The 17,902-nt window shown below is 34.6% G+C and overlaps 2 protein-coding genes across 2 annotated transcripts; one reads left to right on the top strand and one right to left on the bottom strand.

Moving 5' to 3' along the window:
• Window positions 1-223: 223 nt before the first annotated feature.
• LOC131599890 (aspartic proteinase A1-like) lies at window positions 224-3,810 on the bottom strand. The gene is made up of 14 exons (XM_058872131.1): window positions 3,655-3,810; window positions 3,040-3,411; window positions 2,873-2,933; window positions 2,687-2,781; window positions 2,481-2,593; window positions 2,223-2,391; window positions 2,084-2,123; window positions 1,915-1,979; window positions 1,657-1,770; window positions 1,458-1,522; window positions 1,052-1,208; window positions 852-971; window positions 614-702; window positions 224-526 (listed from the first exon to the last, which is right to left on the bottom strand). The coding sequence occupies exons 2-14, from the start codon at window positions 3,376-3,378 to the stop codon at window positions 442-444; spliced, it is 1,512 nt and encodes a 503-aa protein (XP_058728114.1). The 5' UTR covers window positions 3,379-3,411; window positions 3,655-3,810; the 3' UTR covers window positions 224-441.
• A 3,811-nt stretch (window positions 3,811-7,621) lies between these two features.
• LOC131598033 (protein FAR1-RELATED SEQUENCE 5-like) lies at window positions 7,622-9,516 on the top strand. The gene has a single exon (XM_058870681.1). The coding sequence runs from the start codon at window positions 7,705-7,707 to the stop codon at window positions 9,514-9,516; it is 1,812 nt and encodes a 603-aa protein (XP_058726664.1). The 5' UTR covers window positions 7,622-7,704.
• The last annotated feature ends 8,386 nt before the right edge of the window (window positions 9,517-17,902 follow it).

The following is a 17,902-nucleotide window of genomic DNA, read 5'->3' as shown; positions in this document are numbered from 1 at the left end:
TATGTGTTTAGTCCTTTACTTTACATGCAATTTAATGCATATTGCAGAACAACTTAAAAAATACAATGATTAAATTAAGACACCAATGAGACATATTACACTTTTCAACTTAGCATGCATACATAGAATAAAGACCCAATAATGACAACATAAAGACCCAATAATGACAACATGCCACACAAGTCCAGAAATCTAAATGCATATAATAAGCTGGGGGAGCGACTGCGAGAATATTAAAACCAATATATATATATACACAACCACAATTTTAGGACCATTTTGAATGCAAAGTTATACAAAATATTTTCGAATAACTGTTGCCAAATAATACTGAGGTTGTTCTTTTCCTTGATATTTTTTGTTCCATTTTACTGATTTTTGAAGAGAAAAATAGGACTAGCAAATAAAGGATGCATACTGCGAGAGGTATGAGCAGATTCTTTATGCTGCTTCGGCAAATCCAACCCTGAGTTTACCATAATCAAAGACGGTATGATAGCGCCCCATGAAGATATCTCCGAGGATCCTGCATTTATGCAGATTCCAGTAAGTGATTATTGTCAAATCAAATGCGTCAAAATCAAAAGGTAAATGGCATAGCATATTAATATACCAGAGTGGGCCACGTGGAGGAGGAACATCCAAAGCAGTAAAGCCACTAATGCATTGGGCTTGAAGACCTTCACCCACCTTCAGTATGTACTGAAGAAAGCAAAAGCAAATGGAAAATTGGATCAGGGAAACAGAAAACATGGATCCATTTTGTGCATAAAAAATTAACTCAATTTGTAAAGCAACAAATACAAGGCATTAACTCTTGCAAAAGAAAATATTTAAGTTTGATATTATACCTCTTGTGGGGCAAGGTCAAACGTTTTTCCACCAATGGTGAAGGAAACATTAGGCATGGAAGGGATCTTTGCACAATCAACAGATGATTGTCCCATAGGGTTAGGCATTTTATCACAAAGCTGCAATATCATTCATGAGATTATAGTTCTGAGGGGAAAGTAGGATTTTAGAACACATAACAAAATAAAAACTAAATTACCGAGTTGGCGTAGTTTATTATCTGCTCTTCTGTTTGATTCTGCTTCAGCTGGCTTTGCATCCAAACGATGGCCATTTCGCATACAGAGCATGTAGCATCTTGTTGACCACCAGATGATATTCTATCAGTCTGTGGCACCACACTCTGGATACCCATACTAAAGGAAAAATTGAAAGATTTCAATAAAAGAGCAATGATAGTAGTACATTAGAATTATGTAGCACTGACAATTCAATTTAAATGCATGTCTAGGGTTTGACATGTCTAGGAGTTGGACACTGACACCATACCATGCAGTTTCATTCAATCTCTTCTATTCTTTCAAATTAGTGTAGTTTATGTCAATACTTCATAGCATTAGATACAGTAAGGTCTTTAAGTTAATGGCAAAATCTTTGTGGCTTACCTAACACCATGAGTCCCATCAAATGTGCACAACCCAATTTGGGAGCATATCTTCTTTGGCTGTGTCTGCCAGGACCAAGTGAAAACCATAAGAAAATTCATTCTGAATAATGACCAATCACCTTAAAATTCAACACTCGTGGCCATGGTCAAGAATCTAACCAACAAGACTATTATGACAAAAACAAATTATTACTTACTTCAGCCAAGAGCAATTGCAAAATTGTTTGTCCATATTGATCAACAACGTTCCTGCATTGTTGACTGTAAACTCCAGATGCTCCAATAGCTTGATTTATCATAGTAACTACAGTCTAAACAAGCAAAACCAAACATTAGTTCATAGAAATAACTTACTTAATGGTTCAATGCCAAAAGCATTATTAATTCTTGCAAGGTCATGACAAAAGAATTATAAAAATCTATAGCATCCTACATCCACGAGCATTTATTCATACCGTTGGACCTGCCAACAAAGACGTCCCTGAGTCTGCAATTGCCGAACAGTCTTTAGCACAAGATCCTGGATGACAATAAGATGAAGTCAGTATCAATGAATAAAAACCATGGAGCATCTAGCAAAGTGCTCTCAACATCATGTCATTCAAGAAACAACCAAGTATTTACCTGTGGGTTTTCCATCAATAAGCACATCTCCCATGTCAAACTGTCCAGAAAATACAAATGCACTTAACAAACACAAGTATAATAAAAGATGCTGTATAAGTATAGAATAATGAACAAACATGTCAAAAGCCTAGCGAACCTGCCAATATCCTTTTCGTGTCACAGGCACGTAAGTATGTTTGCCCTTGAAGTGAGCAGGATCAACACCACCAAAAACAATCTCACCTCCTTCCTCTTCTTTGGGGTTACGATTGAGCCAAAATGAAAATACAGGATCCTTAACAAGACCTTGTCCAACCATGTTGTACCTGTGGCAGGAAAACACCTCTCCTAATGACAAAGAGGTCCAAAAAATAATAACAAAATGACAAATGAATGTTTAAATGTGCATAGATACCATATTGGGACAGAATTTCCAACTGATATCTCTTGAAATCCAAGTCCAAGCAAACCATCAAACTTAGCCGCCACAAATGTAATACCAGGTTCTCTGGTTGTTTCAATAAATTCCTGAAGGGAATAAAAACAAAGCTCGTATAAATTGATTGATCAACATCTTATCCATCTGAAGGAAACCAAATATGGAACGAGAATCAAAATTACCTGGTTTTTTACAACTATATCACCAACTTTTATATTATCATAGCTAAAGAAGCCAGAAATTGCTCCAGTACCATATTGAATTGCAGCAGAAGTCCCTAAATAACAAGATAAACTCTCGTATGAAAAATAAAAATCACTTCTAACAAGAATCAAATAAATAAACAAATATGACTTAAGAAGACGAACCATTTGGCTTGTAAGTACTTGATTGGCTAGACTTGTACTTAGCATGGAATAAACATGCAAGCTGCACCAACATGCAAAAACACCATCAACAAATTCAAAATCAGAATATAAATAAACACATAAACCAGATAGATATTCATCACATGGTTTAGACAAATAAAACCCACCGAGAAATAACATTTAACCGAAGGAACCCAAGTATTAGAGCTACCAGTATCAAAAATCACAGTAAACTTCTGAGGAGGAGTACCAATGGAAATCTCCCCATAGTACTGAGCATCCAAATAATTCTTCAATGTAACAACATCGAATTCCTCAGCTCCTTCAAGAATATTTTTAGACAATGAACCTTCACCACCTTTCAACACCAACAAATTCTTGGGTCCCAATTTCACCTTTTTCAAACCAATCCTACGCAACCCTTCATTTGCCTCACAAGAAACAAAACAAAACAAGAAGGTCCACACACATAAACACAACAACCCCACATTCATCTTGTTTCCCATTTTCACCAGTTCTTCCCAATTCCAAAATTCAACCTAAACCAAAATTTCAAAATTATAATTACAAATTAAAAAAATAATAAAAAACCTAATCAATGGACAGTTAAATGATAAATGTAGCAATCATAATCATAATCAAATAAAAATCATAAACCCATTTCATTCCCCGATCCCACCCTCACATGCATTAAAAACTACAAATGCATTAAATTAAAGGAAAAATAGATAAACAATTGTGCAATGCATGCATTAAGCGATGATGAAGAAAAAATATGTCACCAAGATTGGAATGTGGAAGAGGAATCGAAATGAGAATGGAAAATTGAGGAGAAAATGTGATGAATGCGAGAATTTAAACCCTCAAATCGAAACCCGAAATAATGCAATAGCGAACGAAAAACTAACTAGTTGGGGTTGGCAATGTAGTGGGGCCAGCTAGACTGTAATCTCGTATTGTGGGTCCGTTTATTTATGGCCGTTGATTTGAGATAACGACGATTGTGACGAAGGAGAGGCGTTGATTTGATGAAGGAAGGGTCATGTGATGTAACTGACATGGTTGCGTGCGTGATAAGTATAAGGCGAATGCGTTCTTCGTTAGTATAACCGTTTAGCACGCGACACAACACATTCATTCTATCATAATACTATAAACAAAAAAAAAGAATAAAAATTAAAATGAAAAAATATGTAAGAATTAAGTTTTAACAAAAATATTAATTTATATTAGATTTAATTTTATAATATATAAAATATTTCAATTTAAACTTTTTAATATGAGAAAATGGGTGATGCACTATACTGTCAACCAATCACAACTATGTATCCAATTCTATCACACTATTATCGTTAAAAAAATTTAATAACATGGCAAATTGCTTGTTTTCTATTGAATGACAATGTAAAACTGTTTTACACTGTGAGTGCATATCCATTAAATCCTTTAATATTAGTTATATAAGAATTAAAATTATATATTAGTGAGTCTGATTCCAATATAACTCAATTATGTATAGATATTATAAAAGAAAAATGAGGATAAAAAATAAAATAAAAAATGTTTGATAAAATTAAAATTTAACATAAAGAGATTTATAGGAACAAAAACCAATTTTTTAATATAATTTAATTGCAAGTATCTATTACATATTTAAATTTTTTTATTAATTATGTTAAAAAATTAGATGGAAATTTTACCTATAGTTAAATATTAAATTTATATTTTCTCAAAACTACTATATAAACTAATAAACTAATTAATAGAAATAGAATGTAAAAAGTGTAGTGTTTCATAAAATTAATAATTTAATTAGTTGATAATTATAAAATAAAAATGTAAATTTATTCTTACTTAGCAATTATTTTTTAATTAATATTTCTGCTGTTTTGTGTTAACATGATAAATAGTGGAATTGAGAAAAAAAATAGTAAACTATAATATATAAATCAATTGTTTCTTAAAATGTTTTAATACTATGTACTAGTAATATAAAATACTATAAATTTTTTTAAAAATAATTCTTATTAAATATGTTTAGTTTTTGTTAAATAATTTAGTGGCAAAAAGATAATAACAGCTGCCAATTTAAATGATTTAACGGAACAAAATTATTATAAACTCAAAAATTAAGCTTATCTTATTCAATAGAGCAAATATATTTTTAATGAGTTATTCATTCCAATTATGAGACGATTAAATTGTGTATGTAATACACCTAATAGGTATCTCATTATTATGTTTTTTTTTAATACTTTAGTTAGTTTGACTTCAATTTGAATATTATAGTTTTTTTAATTTTTTTTTTAATATATTAAACTTTTTTAAGGAAATTTTACCGTTTGTTATAGTTTTTAGTAATTTGAAAAGTTAATCTATTATTTATAGAAGAAAAAACTATTGGGTTAATGAAAAAGAGTTTAGAATTTTGTTGTGAGGTAAATGAAGTTTTAGTTCATAATTTTTAATTAAAAAAAATCATAGTTTTTAACTAAAGACTGAGAAAAAAAATTAAATAACAAGGTTTAAAAAAAATTACCAAAAAAATAAGTTTTTCAGAAAATTTACCAAAATGTCTAGGTTTTGCAAGACCCCCTGGAGTATGCGCCAAATCAATTGGCGCATTAGTATAAAAATTAGGTGTATGCGCCAAATGGTTTGGCGCCAATGTGCATGTTTCTTTTTTATTTTTATTTTTTTTTATTTTTTACAAATACTTATACGCCAAATGAATTGGCTAATTCAAAAAAAAATTGTACTAATGCGCCAAATAGTTTGGCGCATACTCTAGAGGGTCTTGCAAAATCTAGACATTTTAGTAAATTTTCTGAAAAACTTGTTTTTTTGGTAATTTTTTTTTTAAACATTGTTATTTAAATTTTTTATTCAAAGACTGAATTCAAGTATTCCCTATCAATTTAATCTTAATTAAAATAATTTAACAACCACTTGATTGTATGTCGTATTTAGATTTAGATGTTTTAAAAAGTAATAGTATAAAATAAATTATCACACTAATGAAAGATAATTAAACTAATTCATAATTAATCCGTTAAGAAAAGCTGATAATCATGTTTTAGATGTTTTGCTTTTACTTCTACGGCATTAGTGCTCTTTTACCACATTGAAGGAACAAACATTATTAAAAAAAAAAAGGAAAATTAGTAGTAAAACGTTAATTTGGCATATAATATGGGTGGATATGAACAGAAGTGTAGCGGAAAAGAAAAAAGGGTGGCGTGAGGAAGCAAGTATCGATGACATTGCCAAGAAGCAAAGGCACAGCTTGTGGATTAATTATGATAGCAAAGAAAGGGAGAGTGAGGTTAGCTTGCTTACCCCACTAAGGAGTGTTTGGAAAGTGTAAGTAAGCAAGCTTGATAAAGTATATTTTACTATACATGGTCGTATAAAAAAATCATGTACTAATTATGATCTTTGAATCACAATTCATTTATAAAACATAAGTTATAGAATTGGTTGGGCGCCGTCTAAGGTGCGCAAGGCCCATAGGTCTCTCACCGTGAGAGACCATTTTTTCCTTTTTTTTTTTTTTCAAATGAACAAGAGCCGTTAGATTAGCTGTCCCTAATGGTCACTCACTTCACTAACACACACCATATCACCACCATCCCTTACACCTTTTGCAAACGTACAACACACCTTTCTTCACCGTCCTTCTTCCACTGTGTCCTTCTTCCATTGTCCTTCTTCATTTCTTTTTCTGCAGCCATTACTCTTCTGCGTTTTATTTTTCTGAAACCATTTTCTTCTTCATTTTCTTTTGTGCTCCCTTCTGATTTCTTCTTTTTGTGCTCCCTTCTGATTTCTTCTTTTGCGCTCCCTTCTGATTTCTTCTTCATTTCTTCCATTTTCGATCCTCTTCCATTAACGATTTGTGTCTGAAGCAAGTTTTTGTGCTTAGTAAAAGTAACAGATATTGAGTTAAAGATGGATGGTGGTGACGTTATTGGCCATGGAGTAATGCAAGTTAACTCTGTAAGTCAATTTTCAAACAATCTTATCTTGTGGTTGTAACCCTAATTGATGGTTGATTTACTATTTAGTTATTTATATTTTTTTAGGAAGCACACGATGGGATTTTTCATGAGAATGGTCGTGTTAACGATGACAGTGAACTGGATTTTGTTAGTGATGGATGCTTGGATAATGTTGAATATGACAACAGAGTTGTTGATGAAGATTCTGAGTTTGAAGAAGTTGAATACTATGATGAAGATGCGGAAGAAGATAATGAATTTTACGGATGTGAATACGATGATGAAGATGGAGATGATGATGGCGAATTAGATGGTGATGATTATGATGACGAGATAGGTTCCGGTTATGTTAGTGGACACGAATATTGGAATACAGATTCAAACGGCGGTGGAATTTCTGGGGAAGGATCGGAATGGGGTTCGGACAGATTGAATGAATCGATATCTTCAGATCAACTTCCAGACGAATCATTTGTTGTTGACGAGTTTGACGACATTGCAAATATGGACATGTTTAACTTGCAATGTGATGATGTTTCGAAGCTGCAATTTGGAAGTCTGGAAATAGCTTACACATGGTACTGTTGGTTTGCAAAGATGAACGGTTTTGCAGTCCGTAAAGGTCAAGTTATTAAAAAAAAGAGTGGAGATGTTACTCAACAAACATTTCTTTGTAACCTTGCAGGATTTAGGCAAAACAAAGTAGATAATCGCAAACGTGGTCCGAGGCACGAAACCCAGTGTGGATGTGAAGCAAAATTTCGGGTTCATATTGATATAATTTCACACCGTTGGTATGTCACAGTTTTTACCTTTGAGCACAATCATGCAATGTTAAAGGAGAAGCACTGCAGGCTGTTGGCAGGTAATAGGAAGCTTAGTAAGTCAGATAAGATGCAAATTAAGAATTTTGGGAATGCCGGAATCAAAGTAACTCAAATGATTGGTTCATTCGCTAATGCTGCCGGGGGGTATGATAAGGTAGGATTTTTGAAGAAGGATGTACATAATCAAATTGCAAGACAAAGGAAAGAGATGTCTTCTGATGCTAAAGGTGCTGTCAGGTATCTTATTGATCTTCGTGTAATAGATCCATTGATGCTTGTTGCACACACGGTGGGTGCGGATGGAACGTTGCAAAACCTATTTTGGAGCGACGGTGAGAGTCAAAAGAATTATGAACTGTTTAGTGATGTGCTTGCTTTTGATGCTACATACAAGAAAAATAAGTACAGGTGCCCATTTGTTGTTTTTTCTGGTGTTAATCACCATAACCAGACGATTATATTTGCTACTGCCATAGTTTCAAATGAGGTTGAAGGGACATATGTATGGTTGCTGGAGCAGTTTTTGGTTGCAATGAAAGGTAAGACACCTTTATCTGTAATAACGGACGGTGATGTTGCTATGAGAAATGCAATCAGGAAAGTCTTTCCCAACAGTTACCACAGGTTATGTGCATGGCATCTCCTACGAAATGCAATTTCCAACATTAGCAATCCCAATTTCATCCCTGTTTTCAAAAAATTAATGCTTGGTGATCATGATGTTTGGAAATTTGAGAGTTTGTGGAATGAAATGTTAGATAGGTTTGGGTTAGAAGATAATAATTGGATCAATGAATTGTACCAGAAAAGGAAGATGTGGGCAACAGCTCATATTAGGGGAAATTTCTTTGCAGGAATAAGAACGACATCGCGGTGCGAAGCATTTCATAGTCATATGGGACAGTTTGTACACTCGAAGATGAATATGACTGATTTTGTTAAGCAGTTCCATAGGTGTGTGGCATATTTTCGATTTAGAGAGGTTCAAGCTGATTTTGAATCCCAATATGGACAGGCAGTGTTGCATACCAATCTTAGGGCGCTTGAGAGGTCAGCATCAAAGCACTGGACAAAAGAGATATTTGAAATGGTACGATCTGTTATGAAAAAGGTAACCTTAACATCTGTATTAGATATTCAAGATATGGCATCAGTTACCATTTATGCGGTGACAAAATACAGAGACGAAGGGCATGGATGGCGTGTTTCCCACTGTCCATCGAATAACGATTTCAGATGCTCGTGTCTTAGAATGGAATCCATTGGGATTCCTTGTGAGCACATTGTTGCTGTGATGGTTTATCTTAATATTGTAGAATTTCCTGAGAATCTTGTGCTGAATCGTTGGTCATTATATGCGAAGGAGTCTATTAGTGGAAGTTATGAAGATGGTTCCCACTACTGGGATTCACATTTGGTTGCTAGACACGCTACTTTGGTGAATCTTAGTAAGGAGGTCGCTGACTTGTCATATATGGATGTTGATGATTACAAAAAATATTTAGAATATCTGACTAATGAACTTTGTAGGCTTAAATCGAAGTACAACAATGAAGATGTTCCAGATAACATACATGTTGAAGAGGAGTTGGTGAATATACTTAACCCTTCATGTTCAAGAAGCAAGGGTTGTGGACCAGGTACTGTTGGTACATCAGAGAGACCCAGGCGGACACAGACGTGTGGGATATGCGGTGCAGCTGGTCACAACAGAAGATGCTGCCCTACTCTTGGAGCAGATGGAGAGCCTCCTGCAGATAGTTCTTTACAATCAGCATCTGTAAGGTTAAGTAATGACTATGGATTTTCAGTTTGAAATTCAGTGAAGTGATGAAGCAATGCCAAAATGATGTTATGCTGCTTGTTTGGCAAGGAAGGTGTCTATTTCTGTTAAGAATGGGTTAAGAATGGGAATGTGGTGAAGTAAGAGGTGGTATTCGTAGTTTATTGTATTGGATAATATAATTGGCAGTTATACTGATTTTGTAATTTTGGGTGCTGTGTTGCAAATGTGGGATTTGTTTTGTAATAGGCATTTGGTATGCTTATTGTAACAGACATTGTGTCTTATTAGTTTTAATATATCCAAGGCTGGAAGTTGATGTAACTGAAGAAGTGAATTGCTGTAATTTTATCCTAAAGCACATTGAAATTCATCTATTGTTGTATTGTAATTTCCCTAATTCAACATAATATATTTCATAAATTGATCAACAATGTTCTAAATATTACTTAGATAGAGTAAATTCATACTGTATTATTTGTGATAAAAATACAATGCACAATTTTGATAATGAAACCAGCCAAATTAAATTAAAATAGAACAGCACCAGAATTTCTAAAGCAGTACAAATAAATAGGATTGCTTACCTGTACTATTTCTAAACTTTGGTACCTTTGGTGCAATATGAAAATGCAAAAATAAATAGCATAATTTTTCAATTCAATGGAACATAACAATTAAAGGTGCATCAACATAATTTAAATATTCTTCATGTTACATTTCTATTTTCCAATATCAGGTGCATCAACATAGTTTCAGTGGCAGCTACTATTATATCATCACTTTCCTCTAATCAAATGCTTTGGTGCAAGCACAGAAGCCTTAGGTGCAACCATTCAAACCGCTCCTTCAACAGCATTCGCTGCAGCCTACAGTTCAATCCACTGCCAATTACTTCACATAATGCGTTGTTGTTATTTGCCATCATCAATATATCCACACCCAAGGACACAACAACTAGCACATAACAATGTAAGCAACAGAAAGCAGCAAAGGGCGGTCCAAATTACACAAAACTGCATAAAGCAGCAAGCAAATTATCCTAAAACATGGTCCACGTAGACAATCATAGTAGTAGTTTCAATCAACAAAACATGGTCCACGCAGCCATCCAAATATCCAAACAAATGGCCACCGCACATTCTCATTGTCTAAGTCGCGGTTGTCATAACTTTCCAGTATTCCTTCGACTTCCGAATGAGCTCGTTGTTGCAGTCGTTATGGTTTCCCATAAGCAAACGCATAGTTACGGCCATCCTTGTGACAATCTCATTCATCTGGAAGGGAAATGTGAAATAGTTAACAAAGATTATTTTTGGGGTTAAATGGTGATAATTTATTGTAAACACAACACATCAGAATTGCCATATAATCATACCACACCAAGAGTGTTGCTTGTGAAGTTGTTCTGCATATTCATCCACTCTACCACCCATAGTGCAGAGCTGTCGCTGCCAATACAACACAACGGGTTCAGTTTGACCAATTGTATATGGAAAGTGATTGTCGATTGGAAGAAATTTGATAACTGGTTCCACAGTTTGGGATCCCCCTTGCCTCCACAATATCCCAGTATTCAAAGTCCGTCATCACGTGGAGTGAGAATGAACTTTCATACACCGTTTCCACCAGCTTATTTAGCGCAGCTCCCTGATAAATTAAGAAGATATAGCTTATTATAGCTTCTTTTCTCAAACATGTGATTATAAAATTCACTTATACTCACGATGTTTCTGATGGTGGACCTTCTTTCTGCGACCACGTCCTCGGTCAGATGCGAGTCCAAATGATAGATCTTGCGATCATCTAATGAAATGACCATGAGGTACCAGTGTCCACGCTGGTCTTCTACTGGGACATAAATCTATAACGTATATCAAATTTTTGAACAAATCCGTTAATTGGCTTATGTAAAAAAGGAGGCAGTGCATACAACATCTAACGATTAGAGACAATTAAATGAAACATTCTACCAATCTCAGGTGATCAAAACGAACAGCCCAGACATCTTTGTAAAACATGTGTAATTCCTCATGACCATTATTTTTAACAACATCTTCCTACAACCAACAGATAGTTTAATACATTAGCATGTGATTATCACTTATTAGTAAAGACTCGTGTAACATAAGCATCATGAATAATTTGGAGTTTATGGTAATTACCGCGAACGACGGAGGCAGGCACCACAAATTTTTGCATAAGTTTTGGTGTTGTGACCACATCACCTTCAACGCCATCATCAGTATAATCTGTTCCAAGGTTGGAATTCATTTACACCAGTAACCAGTTAGCCAACAAACATAATACGTAAAATGATAGGTATGTGTATAGGTTAGAAATGTACCTCACTTGAAACCAACATTCCTGGACACATACACTCAAAATCAGCTCTGGTGTACGCTGTCCTACCAACCCTGAATATTGTATCACTGAAATACAACAACGGTTGTTAGTCATTGTTAAAGAGATTTCATAATAAGGTAATAAAATTCATGTCCACGTACGATGAGTCAAAGTCTTCTTGGAAGACATACGCACACACCCTGATTTCCGTTTGATCCAGTTTCATATCAGGGGAGGTCTTAATCGCGCATCTGAAATGCTGCTTAATATAGGACTTGTTAAGAATATCATACACAATCGATATAAACATTGTTCTTTCATAAGTACTGCTTAATGAATTTTGATTACCTTCGGGACCATTAAACTAGTACTGTTTCTGAATGCATTAGTCCTCCCAATAGCAACAACTTTTTTAGCTCTACCGCCCGGAGATTGTCGTTTGACACCGAGTGATCTGGGAGTGGTTGCAGCTTTTCTCTGCAAGTTGCCAATAGCATTACCTGTAGGCCTCGACCCCTCTCCTGGTGATGGTGTTAATGAGAGCTTTCGACCCTTGGGAGTTGTTGATGTCGTCATCAGCTCCTTGTTTATTGAAATAAATATTAGAACAATTAATTTGAATAACATGGTAAATCAAGTGTTTAAAGTTTAAACAACATTAACGTAAAACCATGCAAATATATGAGTGGAAGGCATGTCACCTTTGCATTAAACCTTCGGCTATAATCACTACTGAATGGCTTGTTGGTGTTGTCGGCAACTTCTTTCCCACCCCTGTTTGAATCGGCATCAATGTATGGAAGTTTCCCATAGCTTATGTTTTGCCGTTTGCAAACAGTATCGGTACGTACGTAGTTGTTATGGGAGACTATTCTTTTTTTAGCATTCATTCTTTCCTCGGAGTCGTAGTCAAATATGTTTATTGTACCAAAGTTCTTCAGCTTCTCCATCCCTCTGTCCATCATCTTTTCTTTGCCCCGATCATTTCCATCATCTTCTGCATCAGGGGAATATCCAGAGCTAGCATGGACAACTTTGTCTTTGAACCTTGGGCTACGCATTTCCCCACCTACTTTTTTTAGTATCTCTTTTTGATTGAACACAAGTTTGGTCATCATGTCGTTGTGAGAAATCTCCAGAATATCTATCCTGAAACTTAGTTTCTGCATCATACACAATGGTTGAACCATATCAGTAGTTATATAACACAAAAGTTCAACATAAAACGTTTCAACACAACTCTTATATCTCTTTTTTTTATAAGCAATGGATTTTATTACTCAGCACCAGTAGTGCATTTCCACATTACAGAGTTGTATGAATATTACAACTCTTATATAGTTATATACTTATATTTTAAAAGCATGTTGGTTTCAAAAATGTTTACCTCCACGGCATCCAACACATCAGCTAACGTGGCTTCTTTGGAGCTTACATCAGGTTTAAATGAGTCATGATCTACATCTTGTCCAATCCTTGGAATGGTTGATGAACAAATCCTCTCGCCCATCTTTGAGGAGTTTTTGTCACCATCCCTACATAAACACCACAACCTTTATTACTTATGTACATGAACATATAAAAATGTAACACATAAAGACATACTAATAAATATTATTAAGAAGGAAAACTTGCATTCCGTTGTCTTTTGAATGGCCAGGGATCAACACAAAGTCGTTGCATCTTGTTGGTTCCATTGATAATGAGTGCTCTCTTTCTTGTTGTTTTTTTTTTATAGAACTTGCTTGTTGTTGATGTTGCTAATATAAAGAAAATAAGGAGAAACGTAGAGTAATGATGTAGAGACTAATCTCGATACCTATTCCATCAAATCACTTAATTACCATTTAATGTGGAATTGACCCAAGCTATCACAATTGCATAAAGTAAATAAGTTGATATCTTAATATAATATTAAGACCTGTTTGATATGCTACTTGCACATGAGATATTAATATTGTAATCACATACATACCATAAGGTTGAAACTAATGATACATTATATATATATATATATATATATATATATATATATATATATATATATATATATATATATATATATATATATATAATGAGGTGCACACCACTCCATCCATAATCAAATATCCCATACACATATAGGGATCAAATGAAAGGTACTACAAACGACAAACGAGTTTCATAAGATGGAACTTATACACATGCAACGCCATGCAACTAAGCTAAAAACACAACAACGATTAAGACCGTAGTCACTACATTGAGACCTGAATCAATCTAAAAAATGGAACACCGTCCACATTGTTATTATATACATTCACTTAACATGTTCATTAGCTAAAACTTGGTTACTGAGGAGCCTGTTTTCTGCTTTCAAAGTAGCAATCTCCATGTTCAGTTCAAAGTTTGCATCCCTCGCATTTTGAAGTTCTTCCGATAGTATTTGGACGTTATAGTAGTTGTAATCACGAATCCTTCTACCTGTTGCGCAAAGCAAACGACGCATTAACAGCACCGCAACATCTTCCTTCGCGTCATAGTCGGTCTTCGCAAAACGGCCAACTGAAACCATAGATTTGGAAAACAAAGGACTACACAAACAAGCATGACTTCGTGTAGATTGTATACCGGTACAAGGATTCTCATACGGTTGCAAACTACCTCTACCTATTTTTGTATGCTATTTTGTAGAACGATATCCTCCGCGTCTGTCTCCTCGGCCAAGTTCGACAAAACCGTAGCTTATAATACAAATAGAAAAGGTTCATAAAGGTTAATAAAGGCCATACATAGTTACATAGCATGGTTATCGTTTAATATTATAAGCAACGTATATATACTACATAACATAAGGTTGTATTGTATCAACTTACACGATAGATCTTGAGAAGGCTGAACTTTGTCGTCTGCATACGAACACTTTTCAGATTCGCACGAGTTGATGTTGTGATGCTGTTCATAGACACGACCTACTTGTTTGCAATATTCCGTGTATGCCCTTTCAGCTTGCTCAAGGCTGTAATATTTGCCATGTGCGTTGTTACTCCATTTGTTAACTTGAGCAAAACATTCAGGCCACGACAAATATATACCTGGGTTACGACCTTCAAAAACTACGTATACTTTCTCCATTATCACCCAGGTCACAGTAGATCCCTTGTCTGTTTTGAGTGGATGAAGTTTACCAGCTTTCAAGTTTAAGTAGATGAAGTTGAGTAAATGAGAGCAATAACTGAGGTAGGGTGGTAGTAGTTGGCCATGGGTTAATTACTTGAGCGGTTGAGTATGGTAGTAATTGATATGATAGTTTAATATTGAGGAATGACATTATTACACCCAAATTTGACAATTACACACTATTTTGATACGGTTTGCTTTTTTATTTTATTTAATAGTTATTATAGCATTATTTGAATAACATGAAACTATGAATAATAATATGAATAAAATTAAATAAATAAAGTTTTGTACTCTTTTGTATTAATGAATATGTCACAAAATAAGTATAGTTAGATTGAAAAATATATGTTAGTAATTAAGTAATACTAATTAATCATAATATAAGCATAAAATAAAATGAAGAGGATCTAAAAATAAAAGCCATTTTAGAGAGTTGACCCCCCTAAAACGGTCCTAAATTAGAAGACCCAATTGAGATTAATTTTGATATATATAAAATCAGTGACGGAGTCCGATATTTTGTGAGAGCAATATATTCATGTAGTGTAATAAAAGAGTTTTTATTTTCTAAGCTTAAATATACATCATACGTATATTAAATATATATCATACATATATTTTATAATGAGATTTAATTTTGAAAAATATTTAATAATTTTGTAATTTTTATTTGTATAATTTTCTCAATGTTATTATAAACAAAATTATTTATCTATCCATCTCTTTTTATATATAAATATAAATAATAATGATATGAATAGTTGTTTGTTTGCCATCTTTGATGATAATGTTGTAATGTTAAAATAAAAATATACAACATAATCTTATTTTTGAAAATTTAATTAAGAATTATTTTAAATTTAAGCATAAAACCAACTCGTCTCTAATTTAGTAGGACATATATGATTTTTATAATAAAAAACTTACTATCATTTATAATGAAACCTTAAATAATTAGTCATATACCATGTGAATTCATATTTATAACAAAAATACTTTTTTATTAGTTAATGCGTTATTCAATTTTAATTAAATATTTCTTATCAATGGTTAAATAATTAGTGAGCATTGCTCTTTCTTACGATAAACTTCTAAACAAAACGCAAGAATACATGTGGCAAACTATTACTAAGAGCATGATTATCGGTTGAATCCCTGACATGTTCCACACATAGTTCGACATCATCAGTTGAATCCCTGACATGTTCCACACATAGTAAGACATCATCAGTTGAATCCCTGACATGTTCCACACATAGTTCGACATCATCAGTTGAATCCCTGACATGTTCCACACATAGTTCGACATCATCAGTTGAATCCCTGACATGTTCCACACATAGTAAGACATCATCAGTTGAATCCCTGACATGTTCCACACATAGTAAGACATCATCAGTTGAATCCCTGACATGTTCCACACATAGTTCGACATCATCAGTTGAATCCCTGACATGTTCCACACATAGTTCGACATCATCAGTTGAATCACTGACATGTTCCACACATAGTAAGACATCATCAGTTGAATCCCTGACATGTTCCACACATAGTTCGACATCATCAGTTGAATCCCTGACATGGATCACACATGGTTCGACATCATCAGTTGAATCCCTGACATGTTCCACACATAGTTAGACATCATCAGTTGAATCCCTGACATGGATCCACACATGGTTCCACATCATCAGTTGAATCCCTGACATGTTCCACACATAGTTCGACATCATCAGTTGAATCCCTGACATGTTCCACACATAGTAAGACATCATCAGTTGAATCCCTGACATGTTCCACACATAGTAAGACATCATCAGTTGAATCCCTGACATGTTCCACACATAGTTCGACATCATCAGTTGAATCCCTGACATGTTCCACACATAGTTCGACATCATCAGTTGAATCCCTGACATGGATCACACATAGTTCGACATCATCAGTTGAATCCCTGACATGTTCCACACATAGTTCGACATCATCAGTTGAATCCCTGACATGTTCCACACATAGTAAGACATCATCAGTTGAATCCCTGACATGTTCCACACATAGTTCTACATCATCAGTTGAATCCCTGACATGTTCCACACATAGTTCGACATCATCAGTTGAATCCCTGACATGTTCGACACATAGTAAGACATCATCAGTTGAATCCCTGACATGTTCCACACATAGTAAGACATCATCAGTTGAATCCCTGACATGTTCCACACATAGTAAGACATCATCAGTTGAATCCCTGACATGTTCCACACATAGTAAGACATCATCAGTTGAATCCCTGAAATGGATCACACATGGTTCCACATCATCAGTTGAATCCCTGACATGTTCCACACATAGTTAGACATCATCAGTTGAATCCCTGACATGGATCCACACATGGTTCCACATCATCAGTTGAATCCCTGACATGTTCCACACATAGTTCGACATCATCAGTTGAATCCCTGACATGTTCCACACATAGTTCCACATCATCAGTTGAATCCCTGACATAGATCCACACATGGTTCCACATCATCAGTTGAATCCCTGACATGTTCCACACATAGTTCGACATCATCAGTTGAATCCCTGACATGTTCCACACATAGTTCTACATCATCAGTTGAATCCCTGACATGTTCCACACATAGTTCGACATCATCAGTTGAATCCCTGACATGTTCCACACATAGTTCGACATCATCAGTTGAATCCCTGACATGTTCCACACATAGTTCGACATCATCAGTTGAATCCCTGACATGTTCCACACATAGTAAGACATCATCAGTTGAATCCCTGACATGTTCCACACATAGTTCGACATCATCAGTTGAATCCCTGACATGGATCACACATGGTTCCACATCATCAGTTGAATCCCTGACATGTTCCACACATAGTTAGACATCAT

This window comes from Vicia villosa, linkage group LG4, assembly GCF_029867415.1.
Source record: "Vicia villosa cultivar HV-30 ecotype Madison, WI linkage group LG4, Vvil1.0, whole genome shotgun sequence".
Classification (NCBI taxonomy): Eukaryota; Viridiplantae; Streptophyta; class Magnoliopsida; order Fabales; family Fabaceae; genus Vicia; species Vicia villosa.
Note: the sequence above shows the minus strand (reverse complement) of the source record. Positions and strands in the feature narration are given on the sequence as shown.